The sequence below is a fragment of the Salvelinus namaycush genome, chromosome 19, assembly GCF_016432855.1.
Source record: "Salvelinus namaycush isolate Seneca chromosome 19, SaNama_1.0, whole genome shotgun sequence".
Classification (NCBI taxonomy): domain Eukaryota; kingdom Metazoa; phylum Chordata; class Actinopteri; order Salmoniformes; family Salmonidae; genus Salvelinus; species Salvelinus namaycush.
Genome location: NC_052325.1, coordinates 34,119,056 through 34,144,482, shown reverse-complemented (window position 1 = coordinate 34,144,482; position 25,427 = coordinate 34,119,056). Strand labels below are relative to the sequence as shown.

Sequence of the window (25,427 nt, the reverse complement as noted above, 5' to 3'; positions counted from 1 at the left end):
TTCCAGTCTGTCCAAGCAAAACAGTCCTGTAGCTTAACATCTGCTTCATCTGATCACTTTTTTATTGATCGAGTCACTGGTGCTTCCTGCTTACATTTTTGCTTGTAAGCAGGAGTCAGGAGGATAGAATTATGGTCAGATTTGCCAAATGGAGTGCGATGAAGAGCTTTGTATGCGTCTCTGTGTGTGGAGTAAAGGTGGTCCAGAGTTTTTCTCCCCCTCTGGTTGCACATTTAACATGCTGATAGAAATTTGGTTAGACCAATTTAAGTTTCCATGCATTAAAGTCCCCGGCCACTAGGAGCCCCGCCTCTGGGTGAGCATTTGCCTGTTTGCTTATGGCGGTATACAGCTCATTAAGTGCGATCTTAGTACCAGTCTCAGTCTGTGGTGGTATGTAGACAGCTACGAAAAATACAGATGAAAACTCTCTAGGTAGATAGTGTGGTCTACAGTTTATCATGAGATACTCTACCTCAGGTGAGCAAAACCTCGAGACTTCCATAGATATCGTGCACCAGTTGTTATTTACAAAAATACATAGTCCGCCGCCAACTATGTTGATAATGTTGTTGTTCAGCCACGACTCCGTGAAGCATTAGAAATTACAGTTTTGAATGTCCCGTTGGTAGTTTAATCTTCCGCGTAGGTCATCGATTTTATTTTCCAAAGATTACACATTTGCTAGCAGAATGGAAGGCAGTGGGGGTTTATTCGATCGCCTACAAATTCTCAGAAGGCACCCCGCCCTCCAGCCCCTTTTTCTCCGCTTTCTCTTCACGCAAATGACAGGGATCTGTGCCTGTTCCCGGGAAATCAGTACATCATTCACATTGGGCTCGTGAGACTCGTTAAAGGAGAAAAAGGATTCTGCCAGTTCGTGGTGAGTAATCACAGTTCTGATGTCCAGAAGTTATTTTCGGTCATAAGAGACGGTAGCAGCAACATTATGAACAAAATAAGTAAGAAAAACAAGTTACAAACAATGCAAAGAAACAAACAAAAAAACATAATTGAATAGGAACACGTAAAACGTCAGCCTTCTTCTCCGGCGCTATCTGTGAGAGTGGATTCTCGGCCCTCACTAGAATGAAAACTAAATACAGGCACAGACTGTGTGTGTAAAATTATTTAAGACTGAGACTCTCTCCAAGACAACCCAACATTGCAGAGTTAAGTGCATCCTTTCAAGCACACCCTTCTCATTAACCTGTGGTGAGTTATTCACAATTGTCGATAAAAATATTTGGTTTTATATGTAAGATGGTTAAATAAAGAGCAAAATTATTGATTATTATTATATTATTATGTGTGCCCTGGTCCTATAAGAGCTCTTTGTCACTTCCTACGAGCCAGGTTGTGGCAAAAAAATTACATTTGAGAGTGCACTGACCCTGGTGCTAGAGGGGGTAAGCAGCTGGAGGTTGAATGTTTGAAGGGGTACAGGACCATAAAAAGTTTGGGAACCACTGCTCTAAGGGATATTCAATGACCCGCCTAACTGTGCTCCTTAACACCCACCAGCTAAACTCGGAAGCCAGCCGCACCAATGTGTCGGAGGAAGCACCGTTCATGCGACCGGCGTCAGCCTGCAGGCACCCGGCCCGCCACAAGGAGTCGCTCAGGCCAATTGTGCGCCGTCCCATGGGACTCCCGGCCACAGCCGGTTGTGGCACAGTCAGGGAATGAACCCAGGACTGTAGTAACGCCTTAGACCTCTGCGTCACTCGGGAGGCCCGAAACATGTATTTCTAAATTAAACACTGATTAAGTTTGGTGAAAAGTGACTGTAAGATTTTGTGTGTTATAATCAGTTAACTTCTAGTTCCTCCCAAACCCGGATCCGGGAGCACCCCCACCAGTAAAAAAGCTGACTAGCATAGCCTAGCATAGCGTCACAAGTAAATACTAGCATCTAAATATCATTAAATCACAAGTCCAAGACACCAGATGAAAGATACACATCTTGTGAATCCAGCCATCATTTCTGATTTTTAAAATGTTTTACAGGGAAGACACAATATGTAAATCTATTAGCTAACCACTTTAGCAAAAGACACCATTTTTTTTACTCCACCAGTTTTTTACTCCATCAGTAGCTATCACAAATTCGACCAAATAAAGATATAAATAGCCACTAACCAAGAAACAAATTCATCAGATGACAGTCTGATAACATATTTATTGTATAGCATATGTTTTGTTAGAAAAATGTGCATATTTCAGGTATAAATCATAGTTTACCATTGCAGCCACCATCACAACTCGACTAGAATAACTACAGAGAGCAACGTGTATTACCTAATTACTCATCATAAAACATTTCTTAAAAATGCACAGCGTACAGCAATTGAAAGACACAGATCTTGTGAATCCAGACAATATTTCAGATTTTCTAAGTGTTTTACAGCGAAAACACAATATAGCGTTATATTAGCTTAGCACAGTAGCAAACCACACAACAGCATTGATTCCAGCCAAACATAGCGATAACGTATTCACCACCAAAATATATTAATTTTTTCACTAACCTTCTCAGAATTCTTCAGATGACAGTCCTGTAACATCATATTACACAATGCATATAGAGTTTGTTCGAAAATGTGCATATTTAGCGGCACAAATCGTGGTTATACAATGAGAAAAGTTGCCAAGCTGCCCAGAAAATGTCGGGCGCCATCTTGGAGAGTCACCTATTCTAATCAATAAATAATCATAAACTTGACAAAAAAATACAGGGTGGACAGCAAATGAAAGACAAATTAGTTCTTAATGCAATCGCTTTGTAACATTTTTAAAATTAACGTTATTGCGCAATACAGCGTGCGCTAAAGCAAGGCTACACTGAAATTAATGGCGGCTTATGCATTTAACATTTTTCAACAGAACAACGATTTATCAGCATAAATAGTTCTTACTTTTTGATGACCTCCCATCAGAATCTTGGGAAAGGTGTCCTTTGTCCAGAACAATCGTCTTTTGGTTGAAAGCTGTCCTCTTGTCCTGTCGAAATAGCCGCTAACGTTCGGCATGTGCCGGAAAGGTGTCCAACTCTTGAAAGCGCGTCACAAAGAAATGCCAGAAAATCGCAATAAACTGATATAAATTGCTATAAGTCGGTTTAAATTAACTACCTTATGATGTCTTTAACAACTATAACGAATAAAAACATGACCGGAGATATAGAACTGGCAAAACGAAAGCTTGGCAGGAGGCCACTCTGATGTCCCTACTGCGCCAGGCGCAACGTTGAAAAGGACGGTACTTCCGCTCCAGGGTCTTATATAAGGTCCCAGATTGCGCAATCCACTCCATTCAAATTCTCACCACTTACTGACATCTAGAGGAAGGCGTATGCAGTGTTTGTAGCCCCACAGCGTACATAGGGACTTATAAACTGACCCCAGAACAGGGACCTCGATTTCAGAAATCTCACTCCCTGACAGGAAATGTGCTGCAGAATGAGTCCTGTTTCACTCAGAGACATAATTCAAACGGTTTTAGAAACTAGAGAGTGTTTTCTATCCAATAGTAATAATAATATGCATATTGTACGAGCAAGAATTGAGTACGAGGCAGTTTAATTTGGGAACTCATTTTTCCAAAGTCGAAATAGCACCCCCCATAGGCTCAAGAGGTTAATTGAAAATGTGCTTAGAATTTAGAAACAACTGCCTTTTTGATGATCTGTTTTGAGTTTTCTACAAACTTGTGAAAATTGCACCAAAGCGATAAAAAAAACTGTAGCGTGTTTAAGCATTACTCGTTGCTGTATATACTGTAAATAGGCTGTGCTGTTTTTACATTAGTATTTTCTCATTGTCTGTGGCAGTACATCATGTTTGTCTTATTCAGTAAGACATTTTCCAGAGCTAGGAACTTTAACATTCTATGCACCCCCCTGTTTCACTTGGTTTTTCTGGCTAGGGGTTAGAACTCAGGTTTTCATCTGGTGTAACACAAGTGCAGGCACTGACACACAACCACATGTGTACACTCACGCTTGTGCTTCTCTATTGTATACATATATGAAGGGGAACATACAGTACATCAAAGTATTTACTTAAACATGAGCATACACGTACAGTATACAAACATTGAAACATCTGGTGTGCAAAAACATGAGAACATACTGTACACACTACAATAAACCTTGACATAAACACTGAACACCTACGCACATGCATACACGCACACACACACAGACACGTAGATAAACAAAACACACATGCACACACCCACACACACCTCCCCACCACATGAGGTTGGTGGCAACTTAATTGGGGAGGACAGACTCGTGGTAATGGCAGGAGTGGAATCAGTGGAATGGTATCAAATACATCAAACACATGGTTTCCATTCCATAAGTTCTGTACCAGCCATTATTATGAGCCATTCTCCCTTCAGCAGCCTCCACTGCACTCCACACACACACACACACACACACACACACACACACACACACACACACACACACACACACACACACACACACACACACACACACACACACACACACACACACACACACACACACACAATTTATTTATTTCTCTTACTCTAACATGTTTAGCCACCACTTGCTGAATGAATGAATGAATCAAATTCATTTATAAAGCTCTTTTTACATCAGCCGATGTCACAAAGTGCTGTACAGAAGCTCAGCCTAAAACCCCAAACAGCAAGCAATGCAGATGTAGAAGCACGGTGGCTAGGAAAAACTCCCTAGAAAGGAAGGAACCTAGGAAGAAACCTAGAGAGGAACCCGGCTCTGAGGGGAGGCCAGTCCTCCTCTGGCTGTGCCAGGTGGAGATTATAACAGTACATGGCCAAGATGTTCAAACGTTCATAGATGACCAGCAGTGTCAAATAATAATAATCACAGTGGTTGTAGAGGGTGCAACAGGTCAGCACCTCAGGAGTAAATGTCAGTTGGCTTTTCATAGCCGATCATTCAGCGTTAGAGGCAGCAAGTGCGGTAGAGAGAGAGAGTCGAAAACAGTAGGTGCGGGACAAGGTAGCATGTCCAGTGAACAAGTCAGGGTTCCATAGCCCCAGGCAGAACAGTTGAAACTGGAGCTGCAGCACGACCAGGTGGACTGGGGACAGCAAGGAGTCATCAGGCCAGGTAGTCCTGAGGTATGGTCCTAGGGCTTAGGTCCTCTGAGAGAAGAGAAAGAGAAAAAGAGAGAGAAAGGGAGCATACTTAAATTCACACAGGACACCGGATAAGACAGGAGAAATACTCCAGATATAACAGACGGACCCTAGCCCCCCGACACATAAACTATTGCAGCATAATTACCTGGAGGCTGAGACAAGAGGCGTCGGGAGACACTGTGGCCCCGTCCGACTATACCCCCGGACTGGGCCAACCAGGCAGGATATAACCCCACCCACTTTGTAAAGCACAGCCCCCTCACCACTAGAGGGACATCTTCAACCACCAACTTACTACCCTGAGACAAGGCTAAGTATAGCCCATGAAGATCTACCCCACGGCACGAACCCGAGGGGGGCGCCAACCCAGACAGGAAGATCATTTCAGCGACTCAACCCACTCAAATGACGCACCCCTCCTAGGGACGGCATGAAAGAGCACCAGTAAGCCAGTGACTCAGCCCCCGTAATAGGGTTAGATGCAGAGAATCCCAGTGGAGAGAGGGGAACCGGCCAGGCAGAGACAGCAAGGGTGGTTCGTCACTCCAGTGCCTTTCCGTTCACCTTAACACCCCTGGGCCAGACTACACTCAATCATACTGAAGAGATGAGTCTTCAGTAAAGACTTAAAGGTCGAGATCGAGTCAGCGTCTCTCACATGGATAGGCAGACCATTCCATGAAAATGGAGCTCTATAGGAGAACGCCCTGCCTCTAGCTGTTTGCTTAGAAGCATCTTTTTGTTGGTCCCCTCCCTTTCCTAGTCATTAGCCAAATGAGAAGATCAGATGGATGATCATGACCATTGGTTCTTCTCTGTATGATGGATTGGCGTTGTCTCCTCAGTGTAATGTCGTGATCATAATCAGTTAAACGGTCATATGCTGAGATTACCATAATGGCAAGATAGGAGGGGAATATTATGTAACATTATGGAGATGGTTATATGAAAGCACTAAGCAGTTTATATGCACCCACATACACATACACACTCACACACACAGCACACACCTGCACGCACACACATACAAACACAAACACACACTCCCACATACGGACCCAGTAGCTGTTCGGCGTTGTGTATTGATTTAGTATTGAGATTGTATTAGCTTGTCTAAACATTACTCGTTGCTGTATATACTGTAAATAGGCTGTGCTGTTTTTTCATTAGTATTTTCTCATTGTCTGTGGCAGTACATCATGTTTGTCTTATTCAGTAAGACATTTTCCAGAGCTAGGAACTTTAACATTCTATGCACCCCCCTGTTTCACTTGGTTTTTCTGGCTAGGGGTTAGAACTCAGGTTTTCATCTGGTGTAACACAACTGTAGGCACTGACACACAACCACATGTGTACACTCCTGCTTGTGCTTCTCTATTGTATAAATATATGCAGGGGAGCATACAGTACATCAAAGTATTTACTTAAACATGAGCTTACACATATACATACATTAAAATATCGTGCTTGAAAAAACATGGGAACATACAGTACACACTAACATACATTTTGACAAAAACACTGAACCCCTACGCACATGCATACACGCGCACGCACACACACACACACACACACACCACACACACACACACACACACACACACACACACACACACACACACACACACACACACACACACACACACACACATATATTTCTCTTACTCTAACATGTTTAGTCACATGTTAAATGTTTAGTCACTTGCTGTATGAAGCATCTTTGTGTTGGTCCCCTCCCTTTCCTAGTCATTAGCCAAATGAGAAGATCAGATGGATGATCATGACCATTGGTTCTTCTCTGTATGATGGATTGGCGTTGTCTCCTCAGTGTAATGTCGTGATCATAATCAGTTAAACGGTCATATGCCAAGATTACCATAATGGCAAGATAGGAGGGGAATTATTATGTAACATTATGGAGATGGTTTTAAGAAAGCACTAAGCAGTTTATATGCACATGCACAAATGCGCACGCACGCACGCACGCACGCACACGCACGCACGCACGCACGCACGCACGCACGCACACACACACACACACACACACACACACACACACACACACACACACACACACACACACACACACACACACACACACACACACACACACACACACACACACACACACACACACACACACACACACACACACACACACACACACACACACACACACACAGAGAGAGAGCTGTAGGGCCTCAGCTTCACTCACTCACTCACCCATACAAGCGGTTGATTGGACCTCCATGTCCTTATTGGAAAACAGCCTTACTGTTTTGTTGACGTTATACTTCCAATGCCCCCTACTGGATTTCTCTAGACATTACAGGTCAATGGCCCTATCATAATGCTGCTTTAGACTTATAACACTGTTTTCAGGTACATTTCTTTTTCCTCATCAGTTGAATGCACCTGATTATAATAACATGACAAGGCCGAAAGTTAGCAGATTGTGGCCTCCAAGGACGATCTTGGCACAATTGCTGTACAGTTAAGACATGCAGAAATGCGGTTGAGTCAAGTCCACCACCAGAGGGTAGCAGAACAACAAATATGCTGCTTCTACAGGCCATCCTACCAAACGACCTCTCCTTACCCACCGTACTGCAGCAAACAGACGGACCACCCACATAGGTATTTCACGGTGCAGAGACTACTTGAATAAAATTGATTATAAACATGAATTTAATCGGTGCTCAGAAAGGTTACTTTTCACATGTACAGTTCAAAAGTTTTGGGTCACTTAGAAATGTCCTTGTTTTTGAAAGAAAAGCATATTTTTATGTCCATTAAAATAACATAATATAGATCAGAAATACAGTGTAGACATTGTTAATGTTGTATATGACTATTGTAGATGGAAACAACAGATTTTTTATGGAATATCTACATAGGCGTACAGACACCCATTATCAGCAATCATCACTCCTGTGTTCCAATGGCACGTTGTGTTAGTTAATCCAAGTTTATAATTAAAAAATTCTAATTTTTCATTAGAAAACCCTTTTGCAATTATGTTAGCACAGCCAAAAACGGTTGTGCTGATTAAAGAAGTAATAAAACTGGCTTTTTTTAACTCGTTGAGTATCTCTAGCCTCACCGTTTGTGGGTTCGATTACAAGCTCAAAATGGCTAGAAACAAAGTACTTTCTTCTGAAACTCGTCAGTCTATTCTTGTTCTGAGAAATTAAGGCTATTCCATGTGAGAAATTGCAAAGAAACTGAAGATCTCGTAAAACACTGTGTACTACTCCCTTCACAGAACAGCGCAAACTGGCTCTAACCAGAATAGAAAGAGGAATGGGAGGCCCCGGTGCACAACTGGGCAAGAGGACAAGTACATTAGAGTGTCTAGTTTGAGAAACAGACGCCTCACAAGTCCTCAACTGGCAGCTTCATTAAATAGTACCCGCAAAACACCAGTCTCAACGTCAACAGTGAAGAGGTGACTCGGGGATGCTGGCCTTCTAGGCAGAAATGGTCTGATGAAACCAAGATTGAGCTCTTTGGCCTGAATGCCAAGCGTCACGTCTGAAGGAAACCTGGCACCATCCCTAAGGTGAAGCACGGTGGTGGCAGCATCATGCTGTGGGGATGTTTTTCAGTGGCAGGGACTGGGAGATTAGTTATGATCTAGGGAAAGATGAGCGGAGCAAAGTACAGAGAGATCCTTGATGAAAACCTGCTCCAGAGCGATCAGGACTTTAGACTGAGACTAAGGTTCACCTTCCAACAGGACAACGACCCTAAGCACACAGGCAAGACAATGCAGGAGAGGCTTCAGGACAAGTCTCTGAATGTCCTTGAATGGCCCAGCCAGAGCCCAGACATGAACCTAAAAAAAACATCTCTGGAGAGACCTGAAAATAGGTGTGCAGCGACGATCCCCATCCAGCTGACAGAGAATGCGAGGATCTGCAGAGAAGAACGGGAGAAACTCCCCAAATACAGGTGTGCCAAGCTTGTTATACCCAAGAATATTCTAGGCTCTAATCGCTGCCAAAGGTGCTTCAACAAGTACTGAGTAAAGGGTCGGAATACTTACATAAATGTGATATTTCAGTTTTTGTTTCTCAATAAATTTGAAAAACAATCTACAAACATGTTTTTGTTTGTCATTATGGGGTATTGTGTGTAAATTGATGGAAAAACAATTAATCAAGTTTAGAGTAAGGCTGTAATGTAATTTGAGAGAAATACGTTTTTTTGTGCGTATGAAACATTTCTGGGATCTTTTATTTCATGAAACAGCAACACTTTACATGTTGAGTTTATATTTTTGTTCAGTGTAGTTAATAGTTAACAAACATATTGTATAGAGAATGCGCCTTTACCTCATGGCTCCAACGTGAGCTGTGCTATAAACATCAAATAAGGGATTGATAGTGAACTATGCAGACTACATTGGTTTGAGAACCATGGTACCATCTCTGTTTTTTTGCAACACTCCCATTTCATTACTGAAATAACACTCTCTGCACAACACTTGTATAAGACGCAGCCCCTTCGACAGACTGGAATATGTATCAAAGGAAACGGCTGGTTAAACAAACCAGTTTTGATATACCCTATACTCTGGAAATTCATATAGAAAATCTAGTTATGGAAACAAATGTTCTGGACTTTCCTATTCTACAAAAATCTCCCCACAGCCAACTCCCATCCACCACATGGTTTGGGGGAGATATTCTTCTCAGGATATGACCTATTCCCCTCGAAACCTCCTCACGGGAAGAAACGCCTCGGTCAGTCAAAACCTAACACCTGAGTTAAGAACAAAGGGGTGGCCAGCCAACGTGGGACTGTTGACCGATGATACTGTAGGTGTGTAGAGGACGGAGCAGTAAGACTCAGAACAGAAGAATGGTGGAGGTAGGGGTATGACATAGGAATGTTTGTACATGCAGACAAAAGTATGCATGCTAGAGGTCTTCACCGGTCCAACAGACCCAAAGTTCCGAGACTCGACTCGGTACCCGAGCGGGCCCGTGTCCTAAATTCGGGCTTTTTGTCTCAGATCTGGGTCATAATTGCCACGAGTCTCGGTTATGTGCAATTAAAATGTACCGACTGGACCCATCCTCTGTTATTATTTTCCAGAAGATGCAACACTTAATTTAATACTGCAATACACTGTGTACAAAACATGAATATAACGAGTGCGCTAAGAGTCGGGACGCAAGTTTAGGGAGTGAGCGTTTTAATAAAATAAACATAATACATAACAGGAACCACGAACAACCCACAGACAAGAAACAGAAACAGAAACCATAATGCCTGGGGAAGGAATCAAAGGGACTGACATATGTAGGTAAGGTAATCAGGGAGGTGATGGAGTCCAGGTGAGTCTAATGACACGCAGGTGCAACAATGGTGACAGGTGTGCGCCATAACGAGCAGCCTGGTGACCTAGAGGCCAGAGAGGGAGCGCACATGACAATTAATGACACCTTCTCTTTCCATGAAATAGACTGACCAGGTAAATCCAGGTGAAAGCTATGATCCCTTCTTGATGTCACTTGTTAAATCCACTTCAATCAGTGTAGACGAAGAGGAGGAGACATATTAAAGAAGGATTTTTAAGCCTTGAGACTGTTGATTCATGGATTTAGTATTGATTCATGGATTTAGTACATGTGTGACATTCAGAGGGTGAATGGGCAAGTTTCCCGTGTCTTTCAAGAATGGTCCACCACCAAAAGTCTATCCAGCCAGTGGTGTAAAGTACTTAAGGAGAAAATACATAAAAGTACTGCTTAAGTAGTTTTTTTGGGTATCTGTATTTTACTTTACTATTTATATTTTGACTACTTTTACTTTTACTTCACTACATTCCTAAGGAAAATAATGTAAGTTTTACTCCATACATTTTCCCTGACACCCAAACATACTTTTGAATGCTTAGCATGACAGGAAAACAGTCCAATTCATGCACTTCTCAAGAGAACATCCCTGGCCATCCCTACTGCCTCTGGTCTGGCGGACTCACTAAACACAAAATGCTTAATTTGTAAATTAAGTCTGAGTGTTAGAGTGTGCCCCTGGTTATCCGTAAATGAAATAAACAAGAAAATCGTGCCGTCTGGTTTGCTTAATATAAAGAATGTGAAATTATTTATACTTTTACTTTTACTTTTGATACTTAAGTATATTTGAGCAACTACATTTACTTTTGATACTTAAGTATATTTAAAACCACATAGTTTTAGACTTTTACTCAAGTAGTATTTTGTTGGATGACTTTCACTTTTACTTGATTCGTTTTCTGTTAAGGTAACTTTACTTTTACTCAAGTATGACAATTGGGTACTTTTTTCACCACTGCATCCAGCCAACTCAACTGTCGGGAGCATTGGATTCAACATGCCTAATGAATTTAGGCGGTTCTTACGCCAAAAGGGGGGGTGCAACTCAATATTAGGAAGGTGTCTTTAATGTTTTGTACACTCAGTGTATAATAACCTGTTCGTATTTTCCCTATAAACAGTGATTTGACTTAGGCCTGCTGTTGATATTACCCTAATAAAGTTACAAAACTTTTGTGAAGGTTTGGTGTGGTATGGCTATTATTAGGCTTAGCTAAGACCTCGTAACACACACACGCACACGCACACGCACACGCACACACACACACAAATACACACACGCTTCCATAACACCCCATCACACTTACCTGTCACCCCAGTTAGTCACACTGTAAAACAGAAATTGTCCAGTAAGTTACTGCAATTTATTTTACAGTACAGCTACTCTAATCCATTTTATGGTAATCAATTTTATGGTACCCAAAATTTTACTGTAATATAATTTACATTATAAACTGGGTGGTTCGAGCTCTGAATGCTGATTGGCTGACAGCCGTTGTATATCAGACCGTATACTATGGGTATGACAAAACATGCTAGCAGATACCCATAGACTTCCAATCATTCCGCTAAAGCTAGTTAGCATGGGATTGTGAAACTAGTGATGTTACGTTTGATACTGGAGCTCCAAGGTATGCGTTGAAATAGCTAAGCAGCTAACTTCGAAACAGTGTGCTGATGTGTGTATCCCTTTATCAGAAGTACTTCATCAGTGACGTCCGAATCTTCATTGCATTACGTGCTTTTTCTCGCAAAATGCGAGACCCCACTGGTTTTGCCGTGGTTTCGGTGCTTTCTTCGATTCCAAGCTTCTTTCAGACTTCGACCTCTACTGGACACGTACTTACAAATATAGTTAGGATTTTGTACATGTCGTTTCACCTGACCAGTAGCTTAGCAGGTAGAGTAGGACACTATGGAACATTCAGGAATGTGAGGGTATGAGGTCCAATTCCATTGAAATTGTTTTATGTTAAAACACACTTTCTGTACTTGTCACGACTTCCGCCGAAGTCGGTCCCTCTCCTTGTTCGGGCGGCGTTCGGCGGTTGACATCACTGGTCTTCTAGCCATCGCCGATCCACCTTTCATTTTCCATTTGTTTTGTCTTGTCTTCCCACACACCTGGTTTCAATTCCACCATTACATGTTGTGTATTTAACCCTCTGTTTCCCCCCATGTCCTTGTCCAGAATTGTTTATTTGTAAGTGCTTGTGCACGTTATGCTGGTGTGCAACGGGTTTTGTACCTATTGTATTGTTTATTCTGTTTACGGGGATTTTATTATTAAAATACGCCGCTGTAACACAGTTTTCGCTCTCCTGCGCCTGACTTCTCTGCCGCCAGTACGCACCCCTTACAGTACTGTTCAAATAATTTATTTTATTTCATATTGTATAAGCTTCTGTCTTAAGCATCCTAAATAATGCCATAGATTCCATAAAAATAAAAAAAACGAGTAAAGTATTAAATACACACACACATTGCACAAGATTGCTTCGACCTTTAAAGTAATCTTGGTATTCCAACTGATTATAGATTAATAAAGCTGACGATTGATTCACTGCAGCGCCAAAGAATTTTGATGGAAGCAGTTGCGATTTATCCATTGTGAACAGATAATGAAGCTCTGAGTAATGAACCGTTTTCTGGCATAATTTGGTAAATGTGTTGAAGCCTTCAGAAAGCCTTGGTTTCCAAACACTATGCGAAACTACCTCTAACTTCCTTCATACTGGACACAGTGACATAAAACTGGTATCTACAAGTTTATCTGACTCTGGAGAAGTAGATAAAAGGCCATAATCCTAAAGTATCCCTTTAAATTGGTACAGTACTCTCACTAACAGGTGCAACAAATACGGCAAGCCTTTAAATAGGTTAATGAGACAGCGATTCTTTCTCCTCCTACAATATTTTTCCACAATGCACCATCATTTACAGTATGCTGCAGTGAATATATACCACAAACAGTGATACGATACATTATTGTTTAATTGTTTTGATCATAAAATCAGAAATTGCTAATAGTGAATATTAAATTATACATTACAGCATACCAACGGATAGTTGTTTTTTTACTTGCACTTAATGCCTTAACAAAGCTTCTAAACTGAAAGTGACTACAGGGCAAAACATGTCAAAAGGACATGGCTAGCCACTCAACCATTAAAGGTTAGAGACTGGCTGCCACTGATCTGTTTCATATACAGTATAAATGTAATTGTTGGGGAATTACTACCACGTATCCCTTCAATTGGTAGAGCACTCTCACTAACGAGTGCAACACATATAGCCTCTTGTGAGACAAGTCTCAAAGTATGTTAATGAGTGTGACACAACAATACCATGCACCCACTAGTGTTCAAAGGGTTTATAGAATTCCTCAGATACAGTATATTACTGTATTCGGTGGGGTTACAGCATTCTCACTCATGGGTACAACAAACACCTTCAAATATGTTAATGAGCCAGAGACTATTTCCCTGCCCACACAATTTTCCCACAATGCCGCATCATTAATACTGTAAAACCCATTTTGCTGTGAAATTACAGAAAGGTCTTACAGTGTGCTGTAACACAAATGTACCGTATTTTACTGTGGATTCTACAATAGTCTACTGTATTCAGTTTATACGGTATCATACTATCAGTAATACAGTAAATTACTGATAAAATTACAAAAACTGCTAACAGTGCAGCAGTGCGTGTGGCTGGTTTGTTTGTATGGTTACTCGGCATGTCAGCAGCACAAACAGCAGGAGGTAAACATTTACTCTGGTAGATACACTGCTGCCCCGGTGAGGGATGGTGGTTCGGAAACTTGTGCAGCTGTGGTATGCTAAGCACATATTTTGTGCCTAAGTATTAAAGGTCAAAGTAATCTTGTGCAAAGTGTGTGTGTGTGCGTGTATTTAAGTACATGCATGTGAGTGTGTTTCAGTGTCTGTCATAGTGTACAGTAATGGGCAGAGCAGGGTGTTTACATGTGCATATGTGGGTGTGTATATTTGTGTGTCTAGTGTCTGTAACAGTCTACTATAGGGGGCAGGACAGTACATGGTACATGGTGTGTGTGTGTATTTAGTTCATTTGTGTATAAGTACTATAAGTGTGAGAAAAGGACTGTGTGTGTGTATTGTATGTGCCCTATAGGGTCTGTGTGTGTGTATGAGAGAGGAAATAGCCCAGCCCTGCTCTCTTGATTGTGCTCTCTCTCTCTCTCTCTCTCTCTCTCTCTCTCTCTCTCTCTCTCTCTCTAGCCGGGCTTAGCCCATCCCTTTGGGAGACCTGACCCATTACAAAGGACCCGGGTGAGGAAATAGCCCTAGCCCCATTCCCTCCCTCCCTCCTAAAGAGCATTCCTCAAGCCATGAGTCAGATAGGAACCAGCCCCTCAATGCTCCTCATCATCACTTCCATGTGGACCAACACCCAACTCCCATTGCTTGCTAACAGCTATCCTATATCCATCCTCTTCCCCTCTTTCTTTATTTTCTTGCGTATTCTCGCATTTTCTTTTACTTTCTCCCCTTCTTTCTTTGCTAGTCACTCTTTTCTTTCACCTCCCTGGTTTTGGACCTCCATCTCTGTGTCCTCTTCTAATCCATCTTTCCTTTGTCTTCTCCACTGCCTCCTCTCCTTTTCTAGCCCATCATATCTCAATGTATCTCCTCTACTCGGGCCTCCTCTCCCGCCTCTCTTCTCTACCCACAACTCTATCCCTCATCTTCATCCCTTCTTAACCCTCTCCTTCGTTTCCCTTGTTTCTTTAATTCTCCCCTGTTTACACTGCAGCGCTGTAACTTCCTAACAAGGCAAAAGCCTCACCGGGCCCTTCTGAGCTGGCCACCTTCACACCCAATATGGAAGTCCTCCCCTCTCTGTCTTTCACTCTTCCCCAGGGGAGTATGCTTACTCAGGGATCACGTGCTGGGAACAGAGCTGGTCAGTGTATCTGCACCGTGTGATGAGGTGGGAGGAGCATAGATTGGTGGTATTCCAGAGACAAATATAGTGTAGTGTTTTCTCTTTTTGATAGTACATGAGTTGAGCTTTTGCTCAATCTCTTGTGTGCTATACTTCAGCAATAAGGCACAAGAGGCCGCGCTATATCAAGAATATAGTCACATGTAAATGGAGTTGTTCTTACCGACGCGTAAAGGTGAATTACTTTTAGTATTTAAACAGTGCCATGCTCTTTGACTGGATAAAATAAGTCCATTGTGCTGGACCCTGGGAACCAGCGTCTCCTCTGGGTTGGAGCATCATGGTGTTGGTTTTCACTCTGCCACACTCCTCCCAATAAGGCCTTTAATTAAAGACTTAAAGTGGCTCTCAAATGTTACCCCCTCATGTGCAAATGTAGTCTGACGTGCCTAAATATAAACAAAATTCTATGAACTAATTAGATGGTTGGGCTATTTATATTCATTCAGATTTACTTGTGAGGTAAACATTATCTCGTAGTATTTTTTTTGAAGTAAGACAACGTGAATGCCCCAGTCCTGAGCACTGATGATAATTGTAATCCTGTGAGTCATATATTGTACACACACGACCCACTGGTATGGGATAATATGGTCTAAAATTAGTATGGTTAGTGTAATTTGGAGTATGGTGCATCTCTTTCCAGCTTGGATGATTCTCCCCCTGTAGTTAGAACCAAACCCAGACAAGCATCTCAGCTCTCAGACCCCCAGGCCCTGCACATACTCCAAATTAGACTAGTAATACTAATTTCTCAGGGCCTGCACAACTCTCTCCAGGCCCTGCACATCTACCATAATCCAACTCCAAGGTTAGCACAGGAGGCCACATGCTAACAAAAACATCCCGTGAAGCCCCCCTCCCTCTCCTCTGCTTCCAACTTGATAGGAACCCCATTTCACACAATGAGGGGAGGGGCCGTCTTTAATCTTCAAATCAATGACTTAAAGGAATAGTTCGGGATTTTGGCAATGAGGCCCTTTATCTAGTTCCCCAGAGTCAGATGAACTAGTGGATACCATTTTGAAGGAAGTTAGTATGAAGGAAGTTAGGGATAGTTTCGCGAGCCAATGCCAACAAGGGTTAGTGCAATGACTGGAAGTCTGCATGCTAGCTGTTCCCACAGACTCCCAGTCATTGCGCTAACTCTAGTTAGAAACTTCCTTCAAACGACACGCAGAAACATACAAATGGTATCCACAAATTCATTTGACTTTGGGGAAGTAGGAAAAGGGTCTCATTGCCAAAATCCCGAACTACCCCTGTAAGGGCTAATCATAGTAAATATTACACTCACATATAAAAATGTGGCTTGCGGCGAGATTCAGGAAGAATCACATATTACATAAGGTGTGGTGGGGTTCCAGAGAAAGCATAGACTTTTCATACGTGAGTTGGAAAGCGTCCGCTTGAGCCCCCTGAACGGCCTTTTGATTTTCAAACCTTTGACGGGATCATCTGTGGCTGACAATTTATGACCTGCTGGGCCAGGTGCTTTCCCCTGTTGACCCCCCATTTGTAGAAATAGCAGGGGATCACAGAGAGGGAAGGAGGGAGGGAATGAGGGAGAGAAAGAGAGAGCGAGAAACAGCACATAAGATAATGTTTTTAAACTTCAATGGCTAGCAGGCCACTGTTGTGAGATCCTGAATGGTCCAACTCCCGCCTAACATACTGTCTTTCGGGTATCCAATTTGGATGTAACTCATCTTCCCACTCCCTCACCATTTTGTTGACTTTCATTTGCACTTGTACTTGCATGCCTATTTTCATTACCTCTTCCAATTCCTTTTCCCGGGATTTAACTCTTAAACTCATAGTCATAAATTGGTTTTACACTCCAAAAGAACCCTTCCAGTCTTTCTGCTCTTGGGGTTCTCTCTTATATCAACTACTCAAAGCTGAGTAAGGTGGAATGATGTGCAGACCCAAGACACCCAAGACCCCATCCACAGTGTATGACCCATGTCTCTGATACAATGCCAAAAGCCCAAGAGCACCAAACCTCAGAACCCAGTACTGGGCAGCATCAGTCTTTAACAGCCAATAATATTTGACTGAACATAGAGTAAACATGTTGAGGAACTTGGACGAGGCCCTAACGTTCCAATACTCTCTTTTAATTTACTCAATGTCACGTTTCATTACGCTGAGCAATGTTTAAATGTAATTTCAAATTTCTAGGAAATGTAAACTAACTGGACTTCTGTTTTTTTCCTGTCTTCTAGTGTGCCGGCTGACTTGCCACAAGAAATGTGAAATAAAGGTAAGAGCAACAGCTTTTCTCATCTTCCAGGCAATGCACACATAGACATTTCAACACTCTTATGTTGCGTCAACACAATAGGAATGCAGTCTTGTTAGACAGCTACGGCTTTTAGATGTACTATAGGTTGTCATAAACTGTCATTCCGACTTATGCCATCACATCGCACGACAGCCTTATGTAGGCATTGTGACAGAACATTCCAAGTGTAACTGTACGAAGACTATTATCCTCCGTTGGCGCTTAGTGCTCTGGTGAGCTCTACTCTCTCTCTCTCCACCAAAGCCAAGCAGAGCTTATTAGAAGGAAATGTTCTGTTGATGAGGCGGATGGGGCCTCGCCTGGAACAGTGTTCCTGCCCTCCGAACATCAGAGGAATCTGAAAACAACTGCAAGCTGTCCCAGTATGTGTTTGATTTGGCTGAACCCTTGCATGTTCGAGATCACCCCCTTCTAAAAATGAACCCCTCGCTGCATTGTCTACTGGCTTGTTACATGATGGACTTGTTTTTGAAGCAGGGGCACATAGAAGAAGATGGGACGGAGTGGAGGAAAGGGAAAGAGAAAGGCAGGGAGGGAGGGCTTGGTGTGGAGACATTAGACTTATAGCACCCACCCTCCTCAATGCGCACACACACACACACATGCACACACGCACAAACACACCCAGACCATACATCACCGCCCTTCATCTGGCAGCCATTACTGAAATGGTCCGGAGCTGCCAGCTCTACCCACTACCCTACTCCAGCTCGGACTGACAGGAAATACCAGGGGTGCAAAGCGGCCTGGCAAGGGGGGCAAAGGGTGCCAATGGTTTACCAGTCAGTCTCATAGGAGTGGTGAAGACAAATTAGCATAAGCTAAAGCGCAATGCATCTGGTGGATGATTGTCTAATTCAATGTAAAAAAAAAAAAAACAATGTTTGTCTGAAGTCGAAAAAGAAAGAAAATTCACACGAGCACCACAATGCCTACTCCACACATGCTCTACCAAGGGTGTCTAGCATACAGTTTTGACCAACTCAGATAAATGATTAAATACATAAGTAAATAAATAGCCGCCCATTGTTTTGAGGGAAAGTTCTGAAGCAGTAAGTAATGACCAGCCCATGTGACCTCTTATCTCCACGGTCTGATGGTTCTTAAAATGACAACAAACTGTATTTCAATCAACACTCCCCGCAACAAATACACACACGTCCTGTTTTCACATCACATTCATGACCCCACGACTAATCTGACGTTAGTAATAAGATTGAAACCAATAAAATGAGTTGGGGGGGCATACTGTATAAAGCCTGAAATAACAAAAGATGAAATAGTGTTCTCTCTTGTTGGTGTTGTTGTTGGAGTTCTTTGCTAGGAAGAAATGTGTTTGGGAATTCTGTGAAGCCAAGGTTGATTTGTGAAGACGGGTCCGGAACGCAGATGCTCTTTCTTCATTAAATTGTGATGAGAGTACGATTCAAAATACTCCCAATCAGCAAACATGGAAAAAAATGGACAAACCTCCCTTTTCTCTAATCATAGAAATGTTCCCTCTGCAATTATCCTTGGCAGCTTGCAATTCACTTTTAGCCTTGACATGAAAAGGTTTTAATGTAATAAATGATAGTTGATAAAGGCTAGCTTGATCGCTATCAGCAGTCAATCAAGCTAGCATGGCCTGAGGACATGAGTTAATTATTAATTAATAATTTCCAACCAAAGAAGTGAGGTTAAGATGGTCCCATTGCCCCCCATGCTCCGTTTTGATTCAAATGTGATCTTGTACTTTTGGAATCCAAGTGGTGGTAATAAATCACTCATGCGGAGACAGTTTCCACACTGACTCGCTACAGGGATTAATCTCCACATCCATATTTAGATAAGACTTACACGTACTCCTTGCATAACCTCCGCTACTAAAAACAAATGGTCAGACTGAGTGTAACACCAGTATGTTTCGGTGACTGTGTATGTGTCTGGGTGTGTGTTTTCTGTTTCTGTGAGAGAGAGAGGAAGAGCATGTACATTTAAAGTGTGCGAGTGAGTATGTCGGGAGCATTTGGAGATAGGGAAAGGGAGAGAGTGGAAAGATTAATAGAGGCAGCAGAAACAGCAGATGGAGATTTGTGGGATGAGGACTTGTGGGAGAGGATTGTCATTCCACTGTTACCCATGGGAAACAGAGCTTTATCCAAACCAACGTGAGGTGTCACTTCGATGTTTGTGTATATTTTGCTGTCTGGTGCCAAGTAGATGGAGAAGCGAAGTCATATCTGTGTACAGGTGCTGTTTGCTCTGTGCTGTCATGTCATTGACTAGCAAAATACCAGTGACAAATTAACCTTTCCACTACCCTTTACGCCACACCTCCATGTTCTCCTTGTTAACACTATTCTGGGGGTCTTTGGGCCTGCTCAGTATAGATGGAATCTCAGTCCCGTCACAGAAAGGAAGAGCCAGTCTGTGTGGGACTCTCCCACTCCACCGCTGTGAGAACAGACCAGAAAGGTAAAACCTAGGGCCTCTACATAGCTCTTAATCAGACATAATACAGTCCCTTCCCACAGACTGTAGATGGAGTGGCAATGTGGAGTACTGACGGTGTCTGCTATGAAGTCAATGGTACCTTTTGAGCTGTGGTGCACTGAGGTGGAGTGATCAACAAAAGTCTCTATACTAGGGTTTATGGGTGGAGGGACCTTCATTGGTTGGTGGGTTTTGATGGCAGACTAGATTGGTGTACTACCAGCTTTAGAGTGTCTATTTTGGTCGCTATCTATCTTGCTTATTTAATATTTTTATTTCAGCTTTATGTGTGTTAACTCCGCAACCCAGATTCTAGCTGTCGGAGGTGTCACCATCAGTAATTGTATCTACTGTAATAAATATAGCTGTTCAGTAACGGTTCAGTGGTACTGCCTTGGACTCAGCTAAAGCCAGTTTCAGCCAAGTCTCGGGGGCTAGTCTGTGGGTTGGACCTGATGTTAATTCCAAAGGCGAGCAAAATGAAGTGTACGTCTCCAGTGCATCGTAAATATAGGTGAATGGGGTTAAGAGGGAAAGCACAATTATTCATTAGGCTCTGGCGAGAGTGTGTATCCAACGAACAATTATCGACTCCCAAAACGTTTCTACAAGGTCGTAATAACGTTATCACACAACCAAATGGGAAGCAGATGAAAACATTTTGTGGGAAGTTTTCTTTTTTTCGCTGGGTGGGGTTGAGTAGGGTTGAGGGTATTACTCCGTCCATACCCAGACAGGAGGTTCATAAAAAGCATTAGGCGGCCATTGGCGGGAGCCAAAAAATGTTAGAGTGAACCGCTATCGGACGTGCCAGAGAAATGTGTGTAGATTAGAAACTCAAAGGGGCTTACATCCAGCCAGAGTCGTCAGACTTAATTACTGTTTGTGGAATCAGTCACTGCCTGGCTAAATCCTTCCTCTGTAAATGTTTTCGATTGTCAGTTTGATTTTACAAGATGGCCCATGTGCAAGAAAAGAGGACTTTAAAAAGCCTGAGAAAAAATCTAAATGGAGCTCTGTGTAGTAGCAGTCTGCATACTGTACATAAGCCATGGCAAAATAATTGTTCTTTGAACAAACATTCATGATTCAAGTCTGATTCTGCCACTCCATTTTTTCCTTCACCAAACATGTTGTCAGTTGACTATAGTCCTTGCCAAAATGCTCTGGCAATTAAATTACTTGTTGCATTATTTGAAGTTGAGCCAATTTCCAGAGAACATTGGAGACTTTCATAGGAGTTAGTCTGGGATTGAAAGGAGCACCAACCAGGCCAGAGATACAGCTACTGGCATAAAGTGTGTTTTTGGAAGGAAATGTGTAGGCAGGACTGAGAAAGCAGAGTGCGAGAACACAAATACACACTAACTAATCACCCCTCCTACATTTTAGCAGACGCTCTCATCCATAGCGATTTACAGGAGCAATTAGGGTTAAGTGCCTTGCTCAAGGGCACATCGCCAGATTATCGTCTTTGGGATTTGAACGAGCAACCTTTTAGTTACTGGCCCAACGCTCTTAACTGCTAGGCTACCTGTTAGGCTAGGTTACCAACCTACCTCCTACCTACTTAACTCCTACCTATTATTTCTTTCTTCCTTCCACAGTGATGAAGTATGTTTTCATTTTCCCCTGCCTCCCCTACAATTCCCTCACCATCCATCTCTGTTTTTTTAACCTCAAAAGAAAAGCATGTTTTTGTTTGGACTGGACAGCCATTTTGGGCACTTTTGGAAGGCTGTTTTTGCTACTCCTCGCTCCGTTTCCCTTGGCCAGATAGGTCCAGGCATGAGAGCTAGTTTAATTATATTATCCGCTGATAATGAGAGAGTTATGGCCATGTTGTTTATTGTTTTTGCCACTGGACGAGCTGCAGTTCAGCCGTCTTGTTTAGCTAAATGTAGTGGTAGCTTGGATGACTGTGGTGTTAGCCGAATGCTCCCACCATGTATCAAGCTTTTTGTGTTGTTATAGTCAATAACACTCCCCTCCTCTTACTACTGGAACTACCATTGGCCAACTTCAGCATTCAATGTTCAGTTGTGGACACTGGGCACAGAAGACAATGCTTTGCCAGAATACGCAATAGCCCGTCTTTAGCCCAGAAAAATAGCAACTGGAGTCATCTTGTGTGTAATCCTTGTAGTCTTAGATCTAGGTGTAGTCTCATGATGACATGGAACCTTTGTCATGGCTAGGTGTGGCCCAGAGTTGAACATACAGTACATCAATGACTGAAACCCAGTTGGTTTGGCCCAAACATTGGCAGTTGCCATGTGCTGTCCACATGCTTTTTCCATTGTGAGTCAAAGGGAAGAGAAAAAAACATGACTGTCCCTGAATCTTTTCCAATTTCATGATTCAGATGTGTATTCATAATAGCATAATGGTCTATTCAGCATTTTTCTCTGTTTTGGTGGTAATTTAATAAAAAACACTAATTGGCGTGAGAACAATGACTGTTCGTTATTTCTCTTTATTTACTGTCTCTACCTTTTTGACACATCCAGGCACCTGTTTATACACGTAAGCTCAGAGACACGTCTTTGGTATGGTGGTTTGGTTGCTTTAGCTGGCCCAGCTTTCTACTCACCTGAAGGGAACAGAAGTCTGATTTATATGTCTGTGTCTAGCTGTCTCAACTTCACTGCTAGCTAACTTCCACTGCTGACAAAGCTAGGTACATGTATAAATCTAGATAGCCCCTGTGTTTTCAGTTGATATCGAAAAATGTTGAGTAAGAAAACACCCCAAATTAGTAGGAGCTCCTTCAAGTGAATTAGTGCAGTGTATATTTTAGTAGGGTGAGGCTGAGGGTGTCCTAAAATATATACTGTACATACATACGTACAGTACATTTAGATTCAGGCCCCACCAGTATTTAGTTGGAGAGAGATGTGTATCTCATCCTCTCTGAGGTAAGTTTTTGGAACACAACCCCAGCAGAGTCTGTCTTGTCCTTCCTTAATCTCTTGTTCCGTCTTGCTTAACCTTACTTACCTCCCGCACCAGCAGCTGTCAAGATCATTTGGCATGTGCTTGCTCCTCTCCTGTTCCAGTGACTTTACCTCAGATACGATACTTTGCCATTGGAGGCTGATTTATCGCGCAGAGGGTAATTGGAAAGCTGTGTCGTTGTTGCAGAGGACGATGGAAGCTTTTTCATTATCTTAGATTTTGGCCAGAGTAAGAGTTTGGCATGGAAGAAGAATGGGCATGAGGGATTTTCTGCTTAGAATGGCAAAGAGAAATGCGTAAGAGGAAATGTGCCAGAGGATGTTCTGCTTCTCATTCCTCTTTTCGACCCACCCTAGTTCTCTGCTTCTGCCCCCATTTCAGTTTCCAAGTTCAGTTAAAAAAACATAGTTTCTTCTTTATTCCTCAGTGCTAGTCACCCAAACCCAAGAAGTCCTATGAAACAGCTTTGGAACCAAGTCTCACACATCCCATCATCTCATTCCCATTTTCAAACCCCAGCCCCACACCCATGCCACTCTCTCTACTTGTGTTCTTTGACCGTTTAACACCCAAAAATCAGATCAAATCAAAATGATCTATGTTAGTCGGTAACACATGAAAACAATGGTTTTAGAAGCAGGGCCTTTTTCCTCCTCTCAGGGTGTGTTTATTCACACTGCAGACAATACTGTACAGAACTAGGATCTTCATTTGAACCAGTTTGCTACAGAAGGAAAATAATCCTGCAGCAATTATTAGTATGTGGATTATAATTAATGGACATTTTTGTTGGGGTTGGTACATTTTTCATAAGCTGTTTTAAACCTCAAATACACTACAGGTTTAAAAAGTTTTGGATTGCAGGAAAGTTCTCCTGCATCAGGGAGATCAAATGCAGATCCTACATCTGTACTCTCCACTCAGACAAAGACCATATCATCGGATAGATATGATGTACCATTGTAATAAGTCTTCATTCCTCTTAGGTAACAGTGAGTTGAAAGACAAACAGTCCAACATCTCAACTGGGTCGACCCCCATCTCGCTTCAAGTGTGAGCCCATGCCTTCAAGTCCAAAAGCTGTTGGTGGAATCCTTCGAGGAACAGCTCTGAGAACTTCCTTCCTTTTGTATGATTGAGACTGCACTCACTTGGGATGGAGTGAAGAAAGGGATGGAGGTGGGTGTGGGGGGGGGGGGGGGGGTGGTGATGGGTGGTAATCTCCTGCAGAGAAAACCTGATACCCAGGAAATGGGTGTGGAAGTTGCTATCCATGTGGGATATGGGCGGCACTGCGTGCCGGTGAAGGGGAAGAGCAGAAAGGAGAAGGGTATATATTTTGTGAATGCATTTGGTCTTTGCCACAAGATCAGCAAGTTGAGAGATCTGTTCAAGTGACCAGCCATCTACATCAGGCGTTATCAGTCTTTATATCAAATCAACAATCTGGTACAGTCTTAAAGATCATTTAATTATAAGTCATGGGATTGGGCGTCATTCTTGCCCCTGCCCAGTGATGTCCTGTTCATTCCAAAGGAAACAAAAGAACACAGCAACACATTGGCCATGGGATCAGTCATATGGACAGGGTTTGGTGATTCTTATTGAGTTATGAAGAGATGCTTTAATGAGTATTAAGGTTGTATTTGATATCTGACCGCCAGTTGAAGACTCAACTGTAGGTTCAATTTTAATCAGGTGTGTTAGTGCTGGGTTAGAACAAAAATGTGCACCACCTGGCAGATCCCTAGTAATGGAATCAGAACCACTGTGCTAGTGGACGTCTCACTGTGTTAGGGTTCAAATAACTTTCACTGCCTACAGTGCTGGCAGGGCCTTGTAACACATGTGGAGAATGATTGCACATAGAACGTGTGTCCTTTCAAGTCAACTGTACGCCAAGAAGAAATACATATGTTGAGTTGTTCTCCTCACTCCTCTCCTCTGTCTTTTCCGGTGCTGAGTTGTAGCGCATGGCTGCGTCTTTTCTAAGTGAATGCGCCACGTGCATAGATACAGGAGAGAAGACAAACAGAAACGCCCAACCTTTGGCAAGATGGAGTAATCAAGAGTCTCTGGAAAGAATGCAAAGAGGCCAAGTGAGTAAGAGTATGAATGGGGGAGAGAGAAGAAGAGAGAAGAAAAAGCAAGACAGAGACAGAAGTATG

At 42.5% G+C, this 25,427-nt stretch overlaps 1 protein-coding gene across 2 annotated transcripts in view; it reads left to right on the top strand.

The window, feature by feature from the left end:
* Window positions 1-25,427, top strand: part of LOC120064349 (tensin-1-like) — a 296,497-nt gene that overhangs the window by 123,050 nt on the left and 148,020 nt on the right. For both annotated transcript variants that reach the window (XM_039014867.1, XM_039014866.1), the window contains exon 3: window positions 17,747-17,784. In XM_039014867.1, coding sequence (XP_038870795.1) covers window positions 17,747-17,784 — 38 coding nt within the window. The remainder of the gene's footprint in view (window positions 1-17,746; window positions 17,785-25,427) is intronic.